The sequence below is a fragment of the Neofelis nebulosa genome, chromosome 16, assembly GCF_028018385.1.
Source record: "Neofelis nebulosa isolate mNeoNeb1 chromosome 16, mNeoNeb1.pri, whole genome shotgun sequence".
In the NCBI taxonomy this organism is placed as follows: Eukaryota; Metazoa; Chordata; class Mammalia; order Carnivora; family Felidae; genus Neofelis; species Neofelis nebulosa.
Window position 1 is genome coordinate 21,314,520 of NC_080797.1, and position 25,642 is coordinate 21,340,161.

At 49.2% G+C, this 25,642-nt stretch overlaps 1 protein-coding gene across 8 annotated transcripts in view; it reads left to right on the forward strand.

Annotated features, from left to right (window-relative positions):
- The window catches only part of SLC39A11 (solute carrier family 39 member 11), a 428,283-nt gene that overhangs the window by 341,642 nt on the left and 60,999 nt on the right, over window positions 1-25,642 (forward strand). For all 8 annotated transcript variants that reach the window (XM_058705004.1, XM_058705005.1, XM_058705012.1 and 5 more), the window contains one exon: window positions 18,466-18,535. In XM_058705004.1, the coding sequence (XP_058560987.1) occupies window positions 18,466-18,535 (70 nt within the window). The remainder of the gene's footprint in view (window positions 1-18,465; window positions 18,536-25,642) is intronic.

The window sequence follows — 25,642 nt, forward strand, 5'->3', positions numbered from 1 at the left end:
TGGTTTCCGAAACTCATTAGGTTGGACCCAATGAAATTGCTACTTTCTAGTAAAAAAAAAAAAAAAAAAAAAAAAAAAGACAGTGGTTAAATTGCAGTAATTTCATAGGATTCAACCCAATATTTGACTATTGAATCTTTAAACATTGTTACTGGTGTTCCATGGAACGCAGTTTGGAAAACATGGATCTAGGACATTGGTTTTCCTTTGGAGGTGAGGAAGAAGATGGGGGATGCGGGGTTCGAGGAGGGAGAATCTTAAATCACATCGAAAGCCTTTTCACAGTGCACATCCCTAGACTCCTGTCCCAGGAGAGTCTGAAGTGCCTTTGGGGTTGTGAGTGGGGGTGAGTCTTAGAGAATTCTCTCCCTAGAGATTCAGGGATGATTGTCCCCACCTCCACCCCATGGTAGCCAACTGAAAACCAGAGATGGAGGTAACAGCCTGTATCCCATCGTGCTTCATAGTTGGAAACCCTTCATATACCTGCTGTCTCCCTGTGTCCTCACTATTTACGTTGGGGGGGTAGGTGCTATCACCGCCCTCCCTGGGCTAGCCCTGAGGTCACTCGGGCTCTCCCTAGGCTGGCCTAGGGAGAGACCCTCTAGAAAGGCCAAAAGCTTCTCTGCCAAAGTCAAGGCCTGTTTCCTCGTCCCAAACAAGCAACAGCCTAGCTGGGTCCTAAAATTCAGAAGAGCCACAGTGAGAAATAATGAACATGATGATAACCAGTGGGACACGGGTGAGGCTGGAACTTTCTGGGCATTCTGGTTTTCTGTCTGTAGTCGAAGCAGAGGGTCATGCTTGAATAAGGATAGCAGGAAGGGCTTCAGTGGGTCTGAGGAAACAAGGGCATGGCAACACACACTACTCCTTAGGGGAAACCCCAACAACAGCACACCCACAGTCCCCCGGGTCCTTATTGGAAGGCCCGCCTTTGCCAACTCGTCATCTCTGGAATATCCCAGACTCTCCGAAGACTGGCTCTGTATCTGCTGTCCACATCTACTCATGATTTGCCCCAGAATGGAGCTCTGGTCCTCGATTAACCGTGGATTCCCTGTGTTCTTTCCTCCTCATTGTGGACATAGCATGGCCCCACCCTTCTCTTGCTTTGACCGTGCTCTTGAATGCCTGCTGATCCGAGCACTGCACTGTGCTTGCTTGTAAGAACTTTGCAATCAGCCAACAATTAGAATTCCTTTTCCCTGGGGATGAGTGGTGTTGGCTGGGAATTCTGGATCAAACCCACACTTGGATATTAGACAAATGGAGAAGAGCAGATTGTTGGGGCTTCACAGACACGAGTGGAAAGCCTTATATGACATGGAGCAAGGTAGTTACCCTCTTGCTCTCATGTCTGTAAGTATGTATTTATGTATGTATGTATGTATGTATGTTTGTATTTATTTATTTAGAGAGCAAGTGGGGGAGGGGCAGGGAGAGGGAGAGAGAGGATCCCAGGCAGGCTCCACACTGTTAGTGCAGAGCCCGATGCGGAGCTTGAACTTGTGAACCATGAGATCATGACCTGAGCCGAAGCCAGTCACGTAACTGACTGAGCCACCCAGGTGCCCCTGCTTTCTTATCTTTTAAATGCAGACATTGGTCATATGTATCTCCACCCCATGGTCATTGGCAGGATTGTGTTTGAAAATGTGAAATAAAGTGGCTAAGAAACAGCAAGTGCTCAAAAGACATCACCATCCCCTTTTATTACTTCTGAGGTTTGGCATGGCATTCTGGTTCTTTCACTAGATGTTTTGGCATGGAGTTGGGAGGCCTGGGGTTGAGCTTGGTTAATATGTTTTATTTTACTTGATTCGGTTGACTGTACCTCGGGCATGTACTCTATAGTTTGCATTGTTTCATAGATTAGGTCAGGACTGAGTATAGGGAAGCAGGTGACACAATGGGGCTGTGTGACAAAGGGGCAGTCGTGGCATTGAAGGGGATTCCAGTAGAAGGAGTGGTCAAGTAAGAAGTTGAATGGGTGCCTTTGCCAGCAAATTATTCTCTAGGGGTTTCCCCAGTGGAAAGGTTGGAAGGCAGATCACAGGGTGACCCTGTGGCATGGGAGGTGGCTTGAGTTCACAGCCACCAAGGGGGATCATTGATTTGAGTTGCCTACAGAGCTGGTTCTGACGTGGCTGTAGGGTGGGGGCTGTGTTGCTGGCTTCCTTGATCATGAATATTCGATCTCAGTCAAAATGAAAGGATGTATCTTCTGGTGCTCACCGTCAACCCTGCTGACATCTCAAGGCATTTTTTACAATGTTTCCAACAGGGGGAGAAGCTTATGCCAAACCAGCCACTTTTTTGCCCTTAGCACTACCAAGAGTATAGTGCATGGAATGTAGGTGGCTGGGATTAGAGATGGAGCCACTCGGTAGCCATAGGACAGCTCAGTGTCCCACATGGAAACCACAGCTGTCTTTCTGCCTTACAGCCTGGGCCCAACTTCATAAACAGGGTCGAGCAGCAGGCTCAGACATTTCCAACACCCTCCTTGCAGAACGCAGACATGGTTTCTCCGATGTCTTTTCTGAAGAGCATATGTTAAAATATGTTCCGTGAAATCCATGTATCCTGGGATCTGCAAAGAAGAACGCAAAAAAGCATTCCATGGCAAAAGACATTTGCATAATTGCATACTCTGTACTTCTGTGACAGATTCACACAACATGCATACCGATTAGTCTGCTTAAATCCCCATAAATTTATACACATATGTGTGTGCACACGTAAATACACGCACATATATGTGCATATGTGTGTATACAGAAATATATATACATGGCTGTACCTGTATTTAGGGTCAAATATATTTGACAGGCACTTCCATGAAATGCTTATAAACATGCACCAAGACCTTACACTCCCCAGAATTCACTTTGGGAAATGCTATCCTAGATCTTTCTCTGTGGATTGTAGGTGAGTCAGACTCTTGACTAGAATTCTAGACAGAGCCGGGCTGACTTGAAAATATGTCCCCTATCGGACCTAACCTTAAAGGCACATCCAAAGCAGCATTCCAGAAGGAAAAGCCTGTCGATGTCAGGCAGGTAAATAAATCTGAGACTGGGCTAGATGTGAGTGTTTAGGGAGTGGTGACTCCTTCAAGGACTGGAGAGCACGCACCCTATCTAAAGGCATTCTGTGTTTAAAGCCTGTGAATCTCCTTGTAGACCAAGCTAAACTCTGCTGTGAACTCAGCACAGCCTGCGGAGCGAGGTCTTGCTGTCTTCCCCCTACTTCAGCCGCTATGGGAAGTTTCGGAATAATACAAGTTTAGGGTTGGGACAGATGTTGAATATTTGAATTTCCTGGGGCGATATCAACTGTGATGTCCCCTGAGTTTCTGTTTTGTGCTTCTGCCTAGACATGTCTGTTACACAAAGCCCTGACTCCCAGGGTGCATGGATCTGTATAAATAGCTCTGATCCCAAGGGGGACCTCCTTGCATGGAGCCAAGAGCTGGCCACCTCTGCCTTCTCTTGGCCAGTTCTTTATACCTAAGTTTGGGATGTTACACTTTTCTTAGACGCCATATCTGAGCTAAATGTTTTCTCTTATTTTCCACCCTTTGTGATTTCTTTATCGCGTGTCTCGAGCATACAGTGTTCTCGATGTTGTGTTCTCTCACAGTTTTTCCTTCTGTGTCTCCACTGAAGTTGTTGATGCCCACACGGAATGGACAGTGGCAACAGCCGAGCCATGTGGCTTAGCTCTTCCCGAGGGGTTGCACGAACCCTTTAACTGACACCTGAGTGTAGTCACTCAGCCAGTCAGGAACGCAGTTGTCCGCACCACGATGCGTTATTTTACCTTGTTCATTTGGTATCACGAGAACCAAAACCTATGATGAAATCCGGATACATTATAATATTGTGTCCTCTGCACCTCCCTGCCCTCCTAGTTACAATGCGCCAAAAGGGTTTTGTACTTCGTTTGAAATAAACTGTTCATGAATGCCCGCTGGTTCCTCTTGACTTCCATTCCTGTTTGTTTGTTTGTTTGTTTGTTTGTTTCTTTGATGGAGATTTGTGAACCAGACTTGTAATAATCTAGTTTTGGTTCTTTTAGCAGAGGACCACTCACAATTTCTTTGGCCGCCGTCTGCCATATTCCCCCCCCTCCCCTCCATCAGCTAACTCTTAGCTCCCTGCTGCTCAGGGAGCGCCCACGTCTGTTTTGGATCTCCCTTATAGAGAAAAACCAGGATTGCACGTGCCAAGTACAAGGGCAGATCCTCCGTGGTCTGACTAAGAAGGACAGCCTGTGTGTGGGGCCTCGTGACAAAGCCAGCTGGGAGGATTCTCCTGGCACCTGCCGCTCTCTCTCCGGAGTATCTTGGATCAAATCTGACATTAATTAAAAGAAGGCCTCAGGATTTGAGCACCTTGCTAGCTGGGTTACATATTTTGTTAGTTTCTGACATTTACACTGGACTTCGAATTGGGCAAATGTTTCGAAGTGATTTATGAGACTATCTCTACCTCTGCGTGGCTGAGCAGCACCTCGGGCAGCCAGCTGTCACTGACCTGGTGTGGGCATGCCAGGGGACGACTGGGAAATCAGAAAGAATACCTCCAAATTAATACTATAATTGCCATAAAAAATGTTTTTAAGTTAAATGGATAGACTGATAAGAACATTCTAGATGAAAGGCCAACCTGGGAAGTTAAGTAGAAAGCAGTCCTCCAGGTCACAGACACAAAGTCAAAGATGTAAAATGTGAGCAGGGATGCAGAGAAATAATTCTTAAGCTAAAGAAAACACACAACCTTGCAGATTTTTATTTATTTATTTTGAGAGAGAGAGCACGAGCAGGGTAGGGGCAGAGAGAGAATCCCAAGCAAGGCTCAAACTCACCAACCATGAGACCATGACCTCAGCCAAGATCAAGAGTCAGACACTTAACCAGTATAGCCACCCAGGAGCCCCAATGTTGCAGATTTAAATGACCCACCAAATACTGAGTATGAATGAACAGAGACCTCCCCCTCAGACAGATCTTGGTGAGATTTTAAAACTCTAAATACGAAGATGAAAAAAATTTAAGAGCTTCCAGAGGGAAAAGTCAGTTCAACTACAAGGAACTGAGAATCAAATTAATACCAGACTTCTCAGCAGCAACACTGGATACCAGAAGGCAGTGGAACAGTGCCTTCAAGATACTGAGGAGAGGTCATTTGGGACCTAGAATTTTCTATCAGACCAAACTATTAAGTCACAGAGCAAAAAGTCAAAATTATTTTTACACTTGCAAGGACTCAGAAGTTTATCACCATCCATCCTGTGGGGTCACGGAGGCCCTCGAACAAAACAAGGAAGGGACACATGGCATCTGAGGGAGGTGGCATCACAAATGCTGTGTGATCTCTCATACGAGCTTCTCTCTCTTTTTTTTTTTTTAAGTATATTTACTTATTTTTGAGAAAGACAGAGAGAGAGAGAGAGAGAGACCCCAAGATGGGGCAGGGCAGAGAGAGAAGGAGAGAGAGAATCCCATCCAGACTCCATGCTGTTGGCACAGAGCCAGATGTAGGGCTTGAGAAACCATGAGATCATGACCTGAGCCAAGATCATAACCGACTGAACCACCCAGGCGCCCCCTCCTATGTAAGAGTCTTAGAGGAGTCACATTCATGGAGATAAAGCTGGGATGGTGGCTGATAGAGGCTGGGCTGGAGGGAAAATGGGAGTTAGTGTGTAAGGAGGACCGAGTTTCAATTTTGCAGGATACAAAGAGTTCTGGAAAGACAGTAGTGGTGGGTACCCAACTGTGAATGACCTTAATGCCACTGAGCCTTAACATGGTTAAGATGTTAAATTTTATGTTATGTGTATTTACCGCCATTGAAAGAAACAAGGGGGTATTATGCTAAGTGAAGTAAGTCAGGGAAAGATATCATATGTTTTCACTCATATGTGGAACTTGAGAAACTTAACAGAAGACCATGGGGGAAGGAAAGGGGAAAAAATAGTTACAAACAGAGAAGGAGGGAAGCAAACCATAAGAGACTCTTAAATATAGAGAACAAACTGAGGGTGGATGGGGTGGGGGAGGGCAGGAGGGAGGGGGAAATGGGTGATGGGCATTGAGGAGGGCACTTATTGGGATGAGCACTGGGTGTTGTATGTAAGTGATGGATCATGGCAATCTACCCCCAAAACTAAGAGAACACTGTATATGCTGTATGTTAGCTAACTTGACAATAAATTATATTTAAAAATAATCATAAAAGAAACAATATAAGAAAGAGAGAAAGAAAGAGAAGAAAAGAAAAGAGAAAGGGAAGGAGGAAGTGAGGAAGGAAGGAAGGAAGGAAGGAAGGAAGGAAGGAAGGAAGGAAGGAAGAGAGGGAGGGAGGGAGGAAGGAAGGAAAAAAGAAGGTATCTAATTAAGACCCAGAAGATAAGATGAACACCAGAAAGAATCCAGAAAGAATCCAGTGGGACTTGATTCTTGGGACTATTTTCTGCAAATGGGAAGAATTTAAAGGCTTCTTGGGACTATCTTTCCGTCTCTTCATTTAGCAACCTGATTTGTAAAGAATATATGTTAGCACCCCACTATCATAAATTCCATTTTTATTTGGGTTGCCGTTTTCTGAGCTGGTCTGAGAACACACCTTGGGTGGAATATATCTGCAGAACAAGTACCAAATGCGATAGCTTTCGTAGAGTCAAGGTGGACAGAAGGCAGAGGTGGGAAGAAAGTGCACCGAATCCCTCAACCTTTTCAAGGGAGGCTCAACAGAGTAAAAAGCAATGGTTCTGTCAACTGACTATCTAAATCAAGACTGTGATACATTAGGGGCACCTGAGTGGCTCAGTCGGTTGAGCGTCCGACTTCAGCTCAGGTCATGATCTCACAGTTCGTGGGTTCGAGCCCCATGTCAGGCTCTGTGCTGACAGCTCAGAGCCTGGAGCCTTGCTTCCGATTCTGTGTCTCCCTCTCTCTCTGCCCCTCCCCTGCTCACACTCTGTCTCTCTCTCTCAAAAATAAATAAACATGAAAAAATTCTTTTAAAAAAACAAATGTATTAATATTCAAAGTTATGTAAAGTTACAGTGGCACCCACTGGAGAATGAAAAGTTAGAACTTAGAAAACATACGCCGCCTCACAGGAGGGGAACTAGGGAATGGGGATTTAGATGGGGAAATGTATTACTTTAGACTTTTTTGAGCATTTTGAATGTTTTCTTCCATGTGTAGGTGTATTGCTTTGATTAAAAAGTAGTGAGTAGCATGATTTAAAATAACCATTTTTTAGGTTCAAAGTAAGAATATAAAATGAAACATTTTGATGTGCCTAAAGTCTTTTTTTTTTTAATTTTTTTTTAACGTTTATTTATTTTTGAGGCAGGGAGAGACAGCATGAACGGGGGAGGGTCAGAGAGAGACGGAGATACAGAATCTGAAACAGGCTCCAGGCACCGAGCTGTCAGCACAGAGCCCGACGCGGGGCTCGAACCCACGGACCGCGAGATCGTGACCTGAGCCGAAGTCAGATGCTTAACCGACTGAGCCACCCAGGCGCCCCTGATGTGCCTAAAGTCTTAGGGAAAGTAAAAGGATGTTCAAATATATGGAGATGGTGGCAACAGAAATGGTGATAGTGCTAAGGAGGATTTGAACAGGAGTCGTGGAAGGCAGCAGAGGACCGGTCTCCACGTCTCCAACAGGGCTAAGAGTATACCCATCTTACGGGTTGTTGAAAGGACCAGATTAAAGACGGTGTCCAAATGCCATTCTCAGCCCTTTGAGTTCCCAGTAGGAGAGGAGGCGTAATGGTCAACTAAATGAAGAAGCCCGTGCGGTGCACTATGAAAAAGAAGGAACGCACAGGCTGAACGGCTCAAGAGGTGTGTGACTTTGGGCATATTGTTTGACCGCTCTGAACCCCGGTTTACCTCTCTGGAAAATACAGTAACAGTATCAGTTTGGCAATCGAACTAGGGTTGAATTAGGTCGGTTTAGGTGATGAACATAGTGTACCTGGGACCGACTTTGGCTGAATTATCGAGGCTTTGGGTTGCAAGTTGCAGAGCGAGAACTCAAACGGCTTTAGGAAAATAGTGGGGGGTGGCAAGGACGTTGCCACATCTCACATACTCACAGGAAGGACAGAGCCCCAGCCGTGCTCCAGGCTTCAGGGATAAATGAAAAATAGACACAGACACTTTGCTTTATCCATCGCTGCTTCTCGTCACATGCCGGCTACACCGTCTCCTTCTGTAGACCAGCTTCTCCTACGCGATACAGAATGAGGATAATGATGCCTCCTGACCTTCCCTTCCTGTGGCTGCCTGGCCCTCTTCCTGCTCCATGGAAAAATCCCAGCTCTCACTGCGCCCACTTGACCAAGTGCCCAGTCAGCCGTGGCCAGGAGGACAGGTCCGTGCAAGGTGGCCATGACCACAGAGGGCCCACCCTGAGGAGCCCGGAAGCCACCGCTGCGTGCACGGCGATCACAGGACTGGCGCAGAGAGGGCAGACACTATTTTCCTCCTCTGTTGACATCCTTGTGAAATGCTACTGCTCCCTCTAAGGAAAATACTGCTCCCCACTGCCCCCGCCCCACCTCGCCCAGTACAGTCATTGTATTATAGTGCTGGCCATCAGTGTAGCAAAACACAACAGTGTCTGAGACATCAACAGCTGTTTCTTGCCTGGCTTTTAGAAATACTTTGGTGGTGGAGGGCTTGGGTGATTCAGTCGGTTGAGCATCCAACTCGTGATTTCGGCTCAGGGCATGATCTTACGATTCATGTGTTTGAGCCCCTCATCGGGCTCTGAGCTGACAGTACAGAGCCTAGCTTAGATTCTGTCTCCCTTTCTCCCTGCCCCTCCCCATCCCCTCCTCTCCTGAAAATAATAAAAAAGAAGAAGAAGAAGAAATACTTTGGTGGGAGTTGGGTACGGGGAATGGTAAATTGAACCTGTGCCTTAGGTCGTTCATCATTCTAAGAGAACTGCCAGAGTCTAATTTTGTTCGTAAGTCCTTCAAGGGGTTAAAAAAAATTCTTTCCTCCCAGTTTCTTTCGGCCCTCAAGTCCACAGGAGTCACAGAACCATGAATCAGTCCCCCTCATACCTCCAAAACCGTCCAGCTTTCAGGCATGTCCCAAAGCTGGCTGTACCCCATGCGTGGGCTGTGGGGGAGGAGGCAGGCAGGTGGACCAGCTCACAGCTGCACTCACAAGACAGCCTGTCCCAGGCTGCCTGTCCCTGCAGCTCGGCAGCTCTGTCCTCCTGGGACCAAGACTGCAGTGACCAGTGACTCTTAATGCTGAACCCCAGGGAGGACCAGCAGGTGTCAGCTACCACCTGAGGGCTTCAAGGTCCCTGGGCAGGGTAATTCCCAGGGAGTACAGAATGGGTGACAGCAGCATGCTGCTGGGGGACAGCCGACTCCCTGCTCCCCTGGCTTTGCCTTGTCCCAGGAATCCCGTCTTTTTGTGGAGAAGAGCGTCCTTTTCATGAAGCCTCGAGAAGCTGGGCTGTTAGGGGTGTGTGTGTGTCCACTACAGGCATTTTCAGTGAGGCAGGTTCTCTGGCTGAATTCCTGCTATGGCTTCCTTCCAGTGGTTGGTGAACTATGAGCAGGGACGGTGCCACGGGTGGCTTTGGCCATGCTTTCCTCTCTTTCCTGGAACTCTGTCCCACTTCAGAGCAGTTTTCACCACCTGGGAGATTGAGATCGGGGGTGGGATGCTTAAGCATGCAGCGTGGTGCCGGCGGGGGGGGGCTCCCCATTGCCTGGGGGGGGGGGGGCGCCACCGAACAGAAATTCCACCTGCAGCCCTGGCTTCAAATAAGCCCATCATCGCAGGGTACACTTGTATTGGGAAAATAATTCTATAGAGGCCACACTTTTGACCGCCTAGGATCCATTGCCCTGCCTCTTCATGGTTGTAGAGTTTCTTGGGTTTTCAGTGCTTCCTAAATCTCAAAAGGATTTGTTGGTAAATTATAGAACAGAAAGTTGTGCACTTAAATAGTGTGAATTTGTCAGATTCAAGCACCTGGATGCTCCTCTGCACACCGGGGCCTCTGCAAGTGGGGAGAGGAAGCTCGGTGACCAGGTGATTGGGCAGGGGCTTGGAGAGCAGAGACCATGATGCTTCTCTGGCCCCCTAACACACCTGGTCTGGCCCTCTACTGCATCTGGTCTGACCCCCCCCTCCCCAACCACACTTGATCTGCCCCCCCCACACACACACCTGGCCTGGCCCCTCCACCACACCTGGTCTTGCCCTCTACTAGACCTGGTTTCACACCCCCACTACTGCACCTGGTCTGGCCCCCCTCCCACAACTTTCCTGGCCCCTCTACCACACCTGGTCTGGCCCCCCTACCACACCTGGTCTGGACCCCCTACCCCACCTGTCCTGGCCCCCCCACCACACCTGGTCTGGCCCCCCTACCACATCTGGTCTGGCCCCCCCACCACACCTGATCTGGCCCTCTATGACACCTGGCATGTCCCTGGGTCTGCAAGTTTATCCTTTACCTGGAGGGCAAGCTGCGCTGTGGCCACAGTGGCACATGGTGAAGGGGGGCTGGCTGGAGTCCTGAGCCTGGGCATGAAGCAGGACCTGTGGGCTGGAATTGCCCAGCATCTTCTGTACCAGCAAAGGCATTCCCTTCCTTTTTCTCCACGGGAACACAGGGATCTGATCTTTGTCTGGTTGCTGAAAACTGAAGCAAATTGAAATTGACTCTTGGATGTGGATATTCAACAAGATGCCTTCACTTGTTTAAAGATGCGGCTGAGCCATCCGTCCTCAATTCTACCAACAAGGAGATGCCTCCTTCTCTGCCGTCTGCTGGGGTTGGAGGCGGCAAGGACCACAGGACAGTAGTTCCTTTGGGTCCTTCGCTGGAACCCAACTGGAGACAGTAGACTATGCCAAAAAAAGCACACTTGCAAATGTTAATTAGGGAGTGTTTATTTTAATTAGAGGGAGATCCATGATGGAATATCTATCTTTACTTATCAGCATCTCTTAATAAGGTCTTAAGACATGCCTATTGACACTGATAAGAATTTGAGCTCGATTCATCCCTCCTGGAACACCTGTCTTTCCCAACTGTTGACTTTACCCAATACAAATAGCAGGGCTAGTAATCCATATTAGAAAGTGTGTCCAACTACTTTTTCAAAAAATAACACTAAGTAGATCATTTTTATCCTTTATGGGGTGTTTGCCAGACCCCACAGGGATTCTGTGGCAATACCTGGCTGGTTGTACCAACATCTCATTTAATACGATCAGAGATCCTGCCTTGCTGCTTTCCCTTCTTGCTGGAAGTCTGCATGTGGCCAATGACAGGCCAAGTGGGGGAATCAGTATATTGTGGGCCAGTCTCCCCAGAAGGCCCAGCCAAGTTGTGGGTTCAGAGTGGAAATAAAGACAGCAGGCGTGTCCATGCCAGATGGGTGAACCCTCCCGACAGCCAAAAGCAAGTCCTTATGGCCAGGAAATCCCTCCCATAGTATGATGTGACACTGCCTCCTCATCCAGCAGGTCACACCCCTCCCAGCCCAGGGACAGTGCCAAGACAGGCAGGAGCAGGGGAGGAACCAAAACTGGGCTTGCCCAGCATCCTTGAAGGCTCCCATTGCCACTGGGGGTGGGCATGCCCCCTTCCTCATGGCCCCCATTGCCCACACGGTCCCCTCCAGCCACAGATGCCCCAAGATGGTTATATTGCTTTTTTTTTTTTAAGTAAATAACCCATGAGGACCTGGGAACATATAAGTGGCAGCTTGGCCTTGCTCTAGGACTGAGCCCCTATTTAATGTTGAAGCATCATGTGTCCACAAGGGCCAACACAAGGCCACCCTCTCCATTCTTTTCAGTCCCGCCTATCACCACATCCATGGTCATCCCTGCCTGGGAAGCAGCTCAGCAGGGGCAAAGGCCACTTTTCTCCCAGGGAAGGAGTATTTTCAACCCCCGTTCAGTGAGGTATGTCATACGTTTCAAGAACCTCCTCCCTCAAGGTAATGATTCCCCTTTGTCTGAATCCCTCCAGCTGCAATATGAGTCATTTTTCCCTTGTTCGGTCCTCAGTAGAGATGAGAACAAGTAAGTTGTCCTCTTTCACCTCATTTCTCCACCTTTGGGATTTGCTGTTGGTGGTGCTGGTGGCAGCAGCTGTTTGTTTGTTTTTTTAAGATTTTATTATTTGAAAACATTTTTTAATGTTTTTAATGTTTATTTTTGAGAGAGAGAGAGAGAGAGAGAGAGAGAGAGTAGGGGAGGGGCAGAGAGAGAGGGAGACACAGAATCTGAAACGGGCTCCAGGCTCCGAGCTGTCAGTACAGAGCCCCATGCGGGACTCGAACCCATGAATCACAAGATCATGACCTGAGCTGAAGTCGGACGCTTAACTGACTGAGCTACCTAGGCGCCCCTCCAAAAATTTTTTTATATATTTAAATTCAAGTTAGTTAACATATAGTGTAATATTGGTTTCAGGAGTAGGACTCAGTGATTCATCACTTAACATTTAATACCCAGTGCTCATCCCAACAAGTGCCCTCCTTAATGCCCATCCCCTATTTAGTCCATTCCCCCCACTCCCTCTAGCAACCCTCAGTTTGTTCTCAGTATTTAAGAGTCTCTCATTGTTTGTCTCCCTCTTTCTTTTTATCTTATTTTTCCTTCCCTTCCTTTATGTTCATCTGTTTTGTATCTTAAATTCCTCGTATGAATAAAGTCATAGGATATTTGTCTTTCTCCGACTGACTAATTTCACTTAGCATAATACCCTCCAGTTCCATCCATGTAGTTGCAAATGGCAAGATTTCATTCTTTTTGATCACTGAGTAATATTCCATTGTATATATATACCACATCTTCTTTATCCATTCATTAGTCGATGGACATTTAGGCTCTTTCCATAATTTGGCTATTGTTGAACTTTTTAAAAAAAATATTTGAGAGAGAGAGAGAGAGAGAGAGAGAGCACACAAAACCAGGGGAGGGGCACAGAGAGAGGGAGACACAGAATCCAAAGCAGGCTCCAGGCTCTGCGCTGTCAGCACAGAGCCCAACACGGGCTGGAACTCATGAACTATGAGATCATGACCTGAACCGAAGTCCAGCACTTAACCCAGTGAGCCACCCAGGCGCTCCTCTTGTTGAAATTTTTAAGTAGTCTTTACACCCAAGAGATTACTTGGCTAATCTCTTACTTGGGGCTCAAACTCACAACTCTGAGATCAAGAGTCACACACTCTACCGAATGAGCCAGCCAGGAGCCCCCGCAGCCATGTTTAATATTAAGCCCCCACAGGCTGTGAGCTGCTGTCTTAAATTTAATACTTTTTGAATCGAGGGGAAAAAGTCATAACATCCCTCATTTCCTTCATGGCCATTGTGTTGACCTTCTGTAAATGGCTTTTGGCTGTAATGTCTAGAACCGATAGCAAGGACGCTTAAACCAGAGACCCAGCTAGAGCATTGAAAGTTGAGTAATCAGGAGATCCCCTGGCCCCTACACGACCGTCCTGAGATGCAAAGAAGGAACAGGAGAGGCAGTGGCTGGAGAACCGAGGCTTCCCATCAGCACATTAAGTGACAGACTGAGGGTTTAGTTCACTGCCCCCCAGTGTGAAAGCCACCCAAGAGGAATGTAATCATGAGCTGTGGTGAGAGAGTGGCAGAGCCCAGGGCAGGGAGATGAGACCCCCCACAGTCTTTAGCCCTGGCCTGAGTGCCCCAAACACCCAAATCTGTATTTCAGAAGGCTCTGTCTTGCTGAGACCATCTGACAGCCGGGCCCACATGGAGAGGAGCATAACCAGGTAGGGAGAGGAGGGGTGTCCCCACAGCAGCTCAGCTGAACCAGTAACCACATTTCTCCTGACCCCATGCTGGCTTTCCCTCCCATCCCCCATGTGACCTGACACCCGTGAATGTCAGGCAGAGCTGAAATGTCACCTACGTCAACTGTTTTGGAGGCTGGCAAGGTCTCTTGGAGAAGACCTGTGAACTATTCCCCTCCCCCCACCATGCCCTTAAAAGCAAAGGAACAGTAGGGGCGCCTGGGTGGCTCAGGTCGTGATCTCACAATTTGTGGGTTTGAGCCCTGAGTCAGGCTCTCTGCTGACAGCTCAGAGCCTGGCGTCTGCTTCAGATTCTGTGTCTCCCTCTCTCTCTGCCCACTGTCCCCCCACCCCCACTAGCACTCTGTCTCTCAAAAATAAATGTTAAAAAATTAAAAAGAAAACAACAACAAAGAAATGGCTAGCCCTCAATGGAAAAAGAAAATATTAGTTGCTATGGTCCGAACGTTCGTATCCTTCCCCACATTCATGTACTGAAATCCTGCCCCCCAAGGTGATGATATCAGGAGGTTGAAGATGGGAACCCAGGGATTAGAGTCTGTTACAGAGGCTTAAGAAAGGTCCCTCGCCCTTCACCACGTCAGGACATGGCAAGAAGGTGTGTCTGTGAACCCGGAAGGAGGCTCTCACCAGACACCCCGTCTGCCAGCATCTTGGCCTCGGACTTTCAGCCTCCAGAACTGTTGAGAAATGGATTCGTGTTAGTTATTAGCCACCCGGGTTATGGTATTTGGTTATAGCAGCCGGAGCAGGCCAAGACACTAGTTTTTAACTGCTCATTTTCCTACCATCTACTTAAACTCTTAGAGCGTTCTAGAATAGTTTCAAAACGCCTCCCCTCGATGGGAAGCCAGTGGTTCTCAACAGGCCACGATATTTCCCCCAGGGGACATTAGGCAGTGCCCGGAGACATTTTTGACTAGCACCCCTCATGGGGAGGGGGCGTGGCCAGCATCTAGTGGGCAGAGGCCAGGGATGCGGCTCAACATCATAAGATGTCTAGGCCGGCCTCGTACAAGACAGTGTCCGTAGCCAGAAAGCCTTCCCCGAGCACATCATCCTGTACGCGAAGCATCGTTATCCTCCTTCCATTTCTAGAGGAACCTTAAATAACATACCGGACCTGAGCCATAGCCTTTTTGTTATTCTTCTCCCCGGTGGGGGACAAGATGGGATGGAGACACAGGAGGGTGGGGAGATGGAGGGAGGGACGCACAGGACGCACCTGCCATCCAATCCCGCAGGAGGACGGCGGGGGCGGCCCGGGCTTTCTGAGCCTATTCTCCGGCTTGGCTTGTCCTCAGGACTCTGCCTCGCCCACCCTCTATCTGCCAGATGCGCCACTACAGATCTGGGATTTATCTTCTCTCTCTTTGCACCCGAGTTAATGGCAGTGGCTGTGAAAAGAGGCAGCGGCTCACTGATAATATTCCAGTCACTTGGGTTTCTTGTCTTAATTACCTTCCTAATTTGTACTTTTGGTGGAACACCTGGGGTGTGAGCACCAGTCGGCAAATTTTTCCTCTGCTCCTTCTCCACCCAGCGGGTTCTTTCTGCCATCTGTTGATCTTAAATATCTGCCTTAATTCTTTTATTTATGTTCTTTCTGCGCGTGGAATTTATCTTGGTCTCTCATTAGCTTCTCTGCCAGGCTCTATTCCACCTTCGGACAAGGTAGCAATTGCATTTCTTTCCCCAGCACCTGCCCTTCGCCTGGCGGTGGGAAACTGCTTGCCCCCCCTCCCCCCCCCCCCCCCAGGACACAGCTTATGCTTTTGGAGCAGAGAGGAGGGACCCGCTTCATGTGCAGATCATCACAGAATGTTCCGCACTACTGGCCCAGGTACAGGGTGGGGGCAGAGGGACTATGCATTCACTGCTCCATACCCCTTCAGAGTACGGATTCGGATGCCAACTCTTGCCACCCACACCTGGGAGAAAGCCACAAGTGCAGGTTGGCAAACGGGTGGGGGGGAGTGGGGGACCTGGCTCAGCTGCTCGGGGCTGCATCCCTTTGGGCAGATGCTATTTTTTCCTGCCTTAACTGGTTACTCCCCTGCCCAACCTCCCAGAGCTACTGTGAGTCCAAGTGCTGGGGCTTTTGCTAAATAACCAGAAGGGGTTAGTTCCCTGATTAATATAGGTCCTGTTGCTCTGGGCTTCGCTATCGTTTACATTAAAGTGACTGATTAGAGTAAAATCTTTAACAAAAGAGCCTACCAGCTGTTGTTTATACTTTAGAAAAGCACATTTTTTTTTTCAAAGGAAGGGAGATGCCCCTCTGATGTTATAAAACACCGCTTAGTCCCTCCCCAGCTTTTGACACCCCTCCCCAGTGGGTCAGGGGTCCCTGGTGAAGTTCTTTGCCTTGGAGACCCGCAGTCACCGCTGAGAGCCGGCTGAGGGCTTGGCTGTTTGGGCACAAAACAAGAATGAGGACAGCAGCTTTGGAAACACTGGAGTCTCTGAGGGTAGGGGACTGGTCAAATGGAAGAAGCATCGGAGATGTCCTCCAGCTTTCTGATCTCATGACCGTGGGCACCGGCAGCTCCTGTGATTCAGATTCTGTGTCTCCCTCTCTCTCTCTGCCCCTCCCCTGCTCACAAGAGACCACAGCTCTGTCTCTCTCTGTCCCTCAAAAATGAATAAATGTTAAAAAAAAAATTTTCTTTTTTTTAAAGGCGCCTGGGTGGCTCAGTCAGTTGAGCGTCCGACTTCGGCTCAGGTCCTGATCTCACGGTCTGTGGGTTCAAGCCCCGCGTCGGGCTCTGGGCTGACAGCTCGGAGCCTGGAGCCTGCTTCCGATTCTGTGTCTCCCTCTCTGTCAGCCCCTCCCCTGCTCGCACTCTGTCTCTCTGTCTCTCTCTCAAAAATGAATAAATGTAAAAAAAAATTTTTTTAGAATTTACATCAGGAGCCTTAACAATTATATAAAAATAAATCAGTCTTTAAAGCCTTGATCCTGAAACATGCGGTTGCTCTGGTGGTGTTGATTGCCTGGCCACTTCGGCCCCAGAGCCTGTTGGATGCAGTGTCTCAGGGGCTTCCCTGCAGCCGGCTCTGGAGTGTGCTAGGCATGCTGGGAGGGTGCTGTCTGCTATCTGGTTTTGGAAACCCCCCCCCCCCCGCCCCACCCCCCACCCCAACCAAACCGATAACTTCTGAGCCTGGCAGTGGCCCAAGAGTCATGCCACGTGATCTCTGGGGTTTCCTCTACCTCTAAAGTCCTAGGATTCTGTATCCCACCATTGGTCATTATGAGGAATATGGGAAGATATTTGGAGGAGCATGAGGACCCCAAATTCTCAACCAGCAACCTCCAGTTGCCACCCCATAGGGTCCCCACAGGAGATTGAAGCACAAAGGGTAAGGTGAGGGAAGAAAAGAGCCCTTTAGGCCTTAGCAGGCTGTTTGGACTCCAAACCCCATTGTGGTCCCTTGGTGAACCAGACTAGATAATGGGTGAGCTCTAACCCTCTCACATGGGACAAGTGTGAGCAGCTCTTCTGTCTCTAGGTGCCTTCTAGAATCCTAGCATCCTTGGCCCACCCCAACTAAAAAGGACACAAAGGATAAAAAGAGGCGTTTCAAAGAGGCGGTGAATCCCAAAAGAAGACAAGCCCTTCTCAGTGGATTTTTCCCTCTTTCCTCTTTATAACAAAAAAGTTCCTCCTGGCCCCAAAAGCTCTTGGTCTTGATTCTGACCAGTATTGGTAGGTCTCTTTCCTGTTATGATGCAGGGGATCTTTAAACTGTCCCACAGATACCAGAAAATGTCTTAACATTATGGTTCTACCCCACTGGTCCCAGGCCACTGGACCATTTTTCTGTAACCTTTCCTTCTCCATCAGATACTTGTAGACAAGCAGTGTTCTTCCACATTTGATCAAAGTCAGAGTGTTGGTAGCCTTGGCAGGCTTACTAGTCCCTCTGGAGAGGACTTGGGGAATCATCTTGTCCATCCCCAAGCTTAAGCTAGACTGTAGCCACACCATCTCTGAGTAGACTGTAACAGTCTACCATTTCAAGACGGCCCCTCGAATGTCTGGGAAGACATCATTGGGCCCCTGCACCAATCTCGGACTTCTTGTTGCGCGAGCTAAATAAAACCCTATGTGTTTAGCTTAGGAGCCCATCATCAAGCTCTTTCAGTAAAGGGCCAGACAGTAAATATTGTAGGTCTTTGGGCCATATGTTCTCTATCACAACTACTCATCTCTGCTGATGTAGCGCAAAAGCAGCCACAGACAACTTGTCAACAAACTAAGCATGGCAGTGTGCCAATAAAACTTTATTTGTGAACACTAAAATTATATAACTTTCATGTGTCATGAAATACTATTCTTTCTTTGATTTTTTTTTCCAGTTATTTAAAAATGTAAACGTCGTTCTTAGCTTTCAGGCCATACAAAAATAGGCAGTGGGCTGAATTTGGCCCCCAGACCGTTGCCAGCCAACCCCGGGTTTAAACTCCAGTTATGTAGGTTTTCTGTTACTGGCAGCCTAATGCGGTCTCACCTGACCCAGCGATGGTAATGAACCTTGTTCGAAAATTGCTCCTAACCCTTCATACTTTTTTCTTCCATTTCAGAGGGTCTTGCTGTTGGCGTCGGATTTGGGGCTGTGGAAAAGACAGCATCCGCCACCTTTGAGAGTGCCAGGTAAGCCAGCACCTGTTCCCTAGAGCCTGGCACCGTACCCAGTGGTGCTCTGGAAATGCTTATTACCTCGATGGGCACCCCTGGCCCCAGAGGGCCAAGACTGGTGGAAGTTGGTGGGGGAGGTCAGGTGAAGCTTGCCTGAGAGAGGGGTTCCATCAAACAAGCTGGTTATGCCATTTGTCATATGAGCTATCTAATGGGTAACCGCTTTGAAAACACAACATGGAAATAATCGTCTGCGTTCTCCAAATCCTTTAAAAGTATAAAGACTAAAGACAAAAAAAAAAAAAAAATTAACAAAGCCAGCAACTGATGCTCTCAACTGCTCCCTCTTTTTGAAGCCGCTCCTTTCTCTTTCCGGACCCTGCGCTCTCCTGGTTTCCCCCCACTTCCTGTTCCTCTACAGATTCTTCTGTGGGCTTCTCGTCCTGCGGCCCTCTCTGAAATGTTGATGTTGCCTGGGATCCATCTCTGGGGCATCGTTTCTTCTCACTTAGTGTACTCTCCTTGGGGAATCTCCTCCATTCCCGAGACTTTATTTTCCATCCATTTGCTGGTGATGCCAATGTTGATCTTCAGCCTAGACTGTTTTCTGGAACTTACACCTACGGGTCCAGCTACCTTGCAGACATCTCCACTCAAATGTTTTTCAGGATCCCCACGCTCAGCATTTCCAAAGTTGAGCTTATTGTCTCCTGCTGCCATCCTGCAAAAACCTGTCCCTCCTCCAGGGTTCCCCATCACCCCCTTGCACCCGGTTGCCCAAACCAAACTCACTGCTGTCCTTGACTCCTCATGTCCATAGACAGTCTTTCCGCAGACAATCTGTGCCTTCTAAGTTCTTCTTCTCTTCTACCTCCCTGGCCCCACACAGGGCCTAGGCAAGGCTATCGTCTCGGGACCACGGAGGCTTATGGCTTATCCTGTAGCCATAATGGAGATGTGTTCTACGTGGTCCCTTGTGCCTACAGGACCGTGAATACTACAGCCTTGGGCTGGAGGAGAGCAGGGAGGACCCTTCCATCCCAGGGTGGCAAACTCAGGTGCCTTCAGAAGACTAAGGGGCAAGAAATTGAGTGGAGACCATCCTGGGGTGGAGACAGTTAGGAACAGTGAGGACAGAGGTGAACCTCAACTGGGCAGCACATGCACTATCTCAAGGCACAATTATTTTAAAAATATGATTCATGGGGCGCCTGGGTGGCGCAGTCGGTTAAGCGTCCGGCTTCAGCCAGGTCACGATCTCGCGGTCCGTGAGTTCGAGCCCCGCGTCGGGCTCTGGGCTGATGGCTCGGAGCCTGGAGCCCGTTTCCGATTCGGTGTCTCCCTCTCTCTCTGCCCCTCCCCCGTTCATGCTCTGTCTCTCTCTGTCCCAAAAATAAATAAAAAACGTTGAAAAAAAAAATTAAAAAAAAAAAATATGATTCATGTTCAAGAGATGGTCCTGGGGGCCACTGGTTTCTGACCCCTGCATCTAGCTCATTTCTCTGCCTTCTGACCGACTTTTTCCCCCTGTGGCAGTGGCCCCGCCTCCTTCAGCGATCAACCTGGTTTCTATTCCCCTGCTTGTCAGGAACTCATTTCTCACAGAGCCCCTTTCCCGCCCTCCCTCAGCTGCTGAACTTATGTGAGGCTTCTTTATGCCCCATCCCCTCCTTTTAGCTCCTCAGCCAATGTGGGACCCCTGTGTGTTAAGTGTAGTCTCTGCTGGTCTTTATTTATTATTATTTTTTTTAATTTGGGGGGAGGTCAGAGAGAGAGGGAGAGAGAGAATCCCCAGCAGGCTCCACATTCAGCACGGAGCCTGGCGCAGGACGCAGGGCTCAGACTCACAACCCTAAGATCATGACTCAAGTTGACAAAGTCAAGAGTCAGACGCTCAACCGACTGAGCCACCCAGGCGCCCCCTGTAGGTCTTTAAATTCTAATGCTACATGTTAAGGGACATGTGTGCTCCTTGAGGCCCCAGATGTGCATGTGGGCCGGCATGTTCCAAGTCGAAATTTCCCCTGTTCTCAACTTCTTTTTCCCACCTGTCAAACTGGTGGGTTCCTCCAGCATCATCCGTTCATGTGATACCTATTGTGAAAACCAAATGAGCTGGTTGATGGAGGGTGGGGGGAGGGCAAAGGGGACTTCATAATGTAGAAATGTCGCCAAAATCAAGGGTTAAGTGTGATTCCTAACGCCCTGCAGGCTGCTCTCCTCACACTGGGAGAGGGGGAGGGGAGAGGGCCGGGGAGTATGGCTTTTTAGCCGTTTTGATCTTGGCCTCGCTTAGACCAGGAGAAACTTCCGAGTCAGCAGGATCCCGGGAACTGAGCCTGTCAGCATCCGCAGGCCGGGTCCTCCAGGAGCTCGGGCGCCGTGCACGTTGCAGGGGGTCGGTGGCTGGCAAGTGACAGCCCTGCCCCCAGCCAGGCTTTAGTCCAGCCACGTCTCCCGCGACATCGGGGTGTCCGCTCGGACGGCCCTCTATTCTATTACCTGCACTTTCTGCTAATCTTTATAAATATTTCTGAAGAAAGTAGAGCAACAGTCTTTCCGACCCAGCCCCTCTCTTCCCTTGAACAGGCGCTCTCTGAGTTACATAAACCCTCAACGGGACCTTCCAGTTGGGATTGAGCTGGGGCGGCAGTCTTGGTATTTTCAGCCTCAAAAAACCCCCTGCTAATGGAGCCACTGGGGGGTTCTCACCACCCCCCGCCCTCCACCCACTCTCAGCCACAGCATGCGGGGCTGTGCTGTTGTCACCACTGTGTCCAGAGTATCTTGGGAGGGAAGGTTCTCCCTCCAACAGGCCCTCCCCATCAGGCCATCCCCCCCCCCCCCATAAATCCACCTACAGTGCGTGATTTGGGTTCTTCCTTTTCAAATGCCCCGGGGGCGGGGGGAGGGGGTGAGGGTGGTGACGCACAAGAGCCCCCAGGCAAGGCACGAAGGAGAAGGAGAAAGAACAAGGCTAATGCCGGAGGGCAGGCTGCAAAAGCAAAGTCATCCGATGATTAAACGCATCTCGCACAAGAGACAGGTTTTGCCTTTTGAAATCCCAGCTCCGGGTGGCAAACGAGGGGCACGCCTAAGACATGACACAGAAAAGCTTGAAAACAAAGGAGTGAAAAAAGGTGGAAGGTGCACCCTGGCCAAAAAGAAAGCAGGTATGACAGTCTTGGAATCAGACCAACCAGACTTTCGGGCAGAAAGCCACGCAAAGAATGGAGGTCAGTACTTTGCAGGAAGAGGAACAGTGCCCCGGGCTGATGAGCACCTGTATGCTCCTGGCAACCTAAGTGTCACACTGGGGAAGGAAAATGGTCAGAATGTCAAGGGAAGTCAGACAAAACGGTCGTCATGGTGAAGGGTTAGGATTCCCCGCCCGGGCACTGAGAAGGCAGATAAAAAGTTAACACGACATACGTCATGGATGTGCGTAGAGCCCCAGCCTGGTGATGAGAAACCTGACATTCTTGTCAAGCCCGCGTGCGCATGGCTCCCAAAATTGATGAGCGCCGTGCCGCAGAGAAAAGTCGGAATGGCCCCCAAATCAATACCACTCAGACCACATTCTGTGACCGCAGTGTGACATAATTGAAAGTCAATACCAGAAAAGATGGCCTAAATAATTGGTTAGCGGGCAGTGAAACCAGTAACACCGTAAGAAGGGCACAGCGTAAGCTCCAAGGAAGGGCTACAAACCGAGTTACTAAGAAACCAGTGGATGAAGGGCAGGCTCTTCCTTCGTGTCAGGGGCACTCCATAGAACGGTGGTACTTCATCGGGACCGGGGGGGGGATGGTCAGCTTGAATTGGTGGACGCGATGGAGGCAGGTAATGTCGTGAAGTAAGGTCCAGGTAGGTCCCAAGGCATTTTCAGGGCCGGCGGAGAGGTGAAGTCACCGAGATGGAGCTCACACGGTGCTTTCTGGAAGGTGAGCCCGACGGCTAAGAAAGCACATCATGCACCGAGAGGTGGGCAGCTAGGGTGGGTTCTGATATGCAGGGAAAGGAAATGATAAAACCCAAGAGGTGGTTTGAACCGTGATCTGGCTCCCGTGGAATAATTGGAGGCCAGGACATAGATGGACCCGTGTTGACCACCCACAGCTGTGTGCCCTCAGAGCAGGACGAGGGATGTGGGACTGAAGGGGGACCACAAGGAGGGGAGGGAGGGAGAGCTTTGAATGCAGACCCACCAGACGGCATCTGTCGGCGGATTTTGTTGTCCTGCCGAAGGGAGAAGGGGGAATTCAGGTTTGAGCGTAGGGAGACCTAGATAATCACGTAGGGCTCCGGGAGGGCCCCGAGGGCGAGAGGATGCATTTGCAGGTACTTGGCAACAAGAGTTACCTGGCCTGTGCCTGGGGCCCACGTGGACCAAGCTAGCTGCTCCTCATTTAGCCTAGGGGTCTCAGCAAACGGTAGCCCCCACGCCAGGTCCGGCCCAACACCCGGTTCTGGAAACGGCGTTTGCTTCGAACACAGCCGACACTCATTTGTTGACATACTGTCCGTAACTCCTGGTAATAATGGAGGCGGGCAGTTGGCGCAGAACCTCAAGGCCGAAAGCTGAGCGTCTATAGTCATCTGGCCCTTTGCAGACCAAAGTATGCAGACCTCTAATTCGGCGGAAAACCGTAATTTTACTGCAGATTCATCAGCAAATGCTCTGACACCAACTAACTCTTGTACGACCTCTTTCTTGTGCCCTGTTAATAATGCATCTGGAAGCCACATATCTGCAGCCACCACGGGAGAAAAGAAAGGTATAAAATAAAGACTCCCAAGGAGGCACGATCCTTAATTGAATTTCTCCACAACCAGGACTCAGGCAGGAGGCAGGCATGTAATTTGCGTAGGGCTGCTGCTGCCACCCAGTGTTCGGATGCTGTTACTTCACCTTTATGGCGCCTGTCCCCATGCCTTCCCTCCGTCCACCCTCCTTCCTCACTGGATAGCTGGTGTGGCACTGTTTATCCCGAATTCAGTGTCCTCTGAACTACGAAGCATCTCAGGCAGCAAAGGGAAGCCCGTGGTTCAAGGGAAACATAGCTTTCTTCTCTCCAGTCTGGTCCCCTCACAATTTCTTCTGGTGTCACCACCAAGAAATTCTTCAGACCACATGTCCCTTGGGAGTTTGCTGCTTAAACAGTTTTCCTTTCTGAAGTGGCATTACCTCCAAAGAACATGTTCCCGATGGAAGAAACGTGCCCTCGGCTCTCACTTGGCTCAGCGGCAGGCATAATGCAAACCAGCGGGGAGAGCAAGGCTATTTACACTTCACATACAGACCACTTCCTATTTAGGCTTTGACTGAGCACACACGTTGGGTGGCGTTTGTCACCCACGAACATACCCTGACCGGCAGGTGCAACAGGCTCTGGGTAGCCAAGGAGGCTGGCTGCAGACTCATGGTCTTTGTGGATAATCCACAAAGCACATCCCCAAGATACGCCTCGAATGTGTTTCTTGTGTCCCAGCCAGCTAATGCTAACCGACATCTAGATACTTAGGAAGGGATGCCTGGTGGATTAGTCTGCATCTGGACCTAAGGTGGCTCACTAAGTTGCACAGGAGGGACATCAAAATAAATTTTAAAGTGTATGTCTGCCTCCCCTATCAAGGGGTAAATCATAAGTCAGATATATACTGGCTTAAAAACCAACACACGTGTTGGTATATTAACAATCATTTAAGACAGCAGTCATTAGTCAACTAAGCAGCCATTTGTTTAGAAACAAAAATGGTGGGGCACCTGGCTGGCTCAGTTGGTCAAGCATCCGACTTCGGCTTAGGTCATGATCTCACAGTCCGTGAGTTCAAGTCCCGCGTCAGGGTCTGTGCTGACAGCTCGGAGTCTGGAGCCTGCTTCGAATTCTGCGTCTCCTTCTCTCTCTATGCCCCTCTCCTGCTCTCGCTCTTGTCTCTCTCTCTCTCTCTGTCAAAAATAAATAAACATTAAAAAAAATGGCAGTAGACACATTTTCCTGGTCATTAGTCAACAGTAACCAGTCGATATGTCTTTATGTGGAAGACCCATTACCTATGTGCATCTCTCTGTCCAATTAATCCCCCTACTTTGGATCCAGAATATTATTGAAAATAGGTTTGCCAATTAAATGTAGAGAAGGTCAAGAGCAGGCCTCACTGTTGTGGTGGGGAGGGGTCTCGGAGAACTAAGTGTAAACTTCTTCAGCATAGTCCACTCACACATCTACCGTAACCGCCTGCACGGGTCAAGCTGCTCTTACAAAGTCCCTAGATCACCCTGTGGCAGGACCAGCTGCCAGACTTCCAGAGAATTCTCAAGAGACTCTCCATGCCTCAGGCTGCCGCTCTTGACCTCCCCACGTGCCCGCAGCTCTGGGTCTCACCGTTCCAGAGCCCAGCCCGGTCTCTCTGGAGACTGGTCTTCAGGCTGAGAAGCACAGCCCCAGCATGAGGTCAGGAAGGTGCCCGGGAGAGGAGATCCTTTCACCCCTTGACCCAACCACTGCCACCCCTTTCACAGCAGAATGATACACACTCCCTCCCCCGCTCCCCGCACCACAAACCCCACCGCCACATGCTTCAATCACCCCAGCAGAATCGAAAGCGAATTCTTGTGCTGTTCTGTATGTGTGACGGCAGACTGTGCTCTCCATTTTATTTTATGCAAACAAGCCCTTCTCCTGAACCCATCAAGCTACCTTGCCCGGGATTCTAGAGTTATCTATCAGCAGCTCTTTCTCTTACATGCTTCTTTTCAGTCCTCCCACACACCGATCCCTTTACCCTGTATTCTGAGAGAGAGAGGAATTTGCAGGTGTGGGCAGGCAGGCAGCAGGTGGTGGACAGTGCCCCCGTGTGGTGGCTGGCCATCATCGATGCCAGGTGACAAAACAATGACAAAGGGACAAAAGCAGTCGAGACACATGGATGGCTGAAGCAGTGTGGATCTCAGACAGAAGTCACACCTACAAAAGTTTAAGACCCCGTGTTATGTACATACGAGTTTATAAAAACGCTGTGTGCATTTCCCGAAATAGTTACATCTTTATATTCCTGCCATTTTGACCCCAATAGTTCATTGGATTCAGCCCTGACGGTGCTCTGCTGTCATGTTATTTT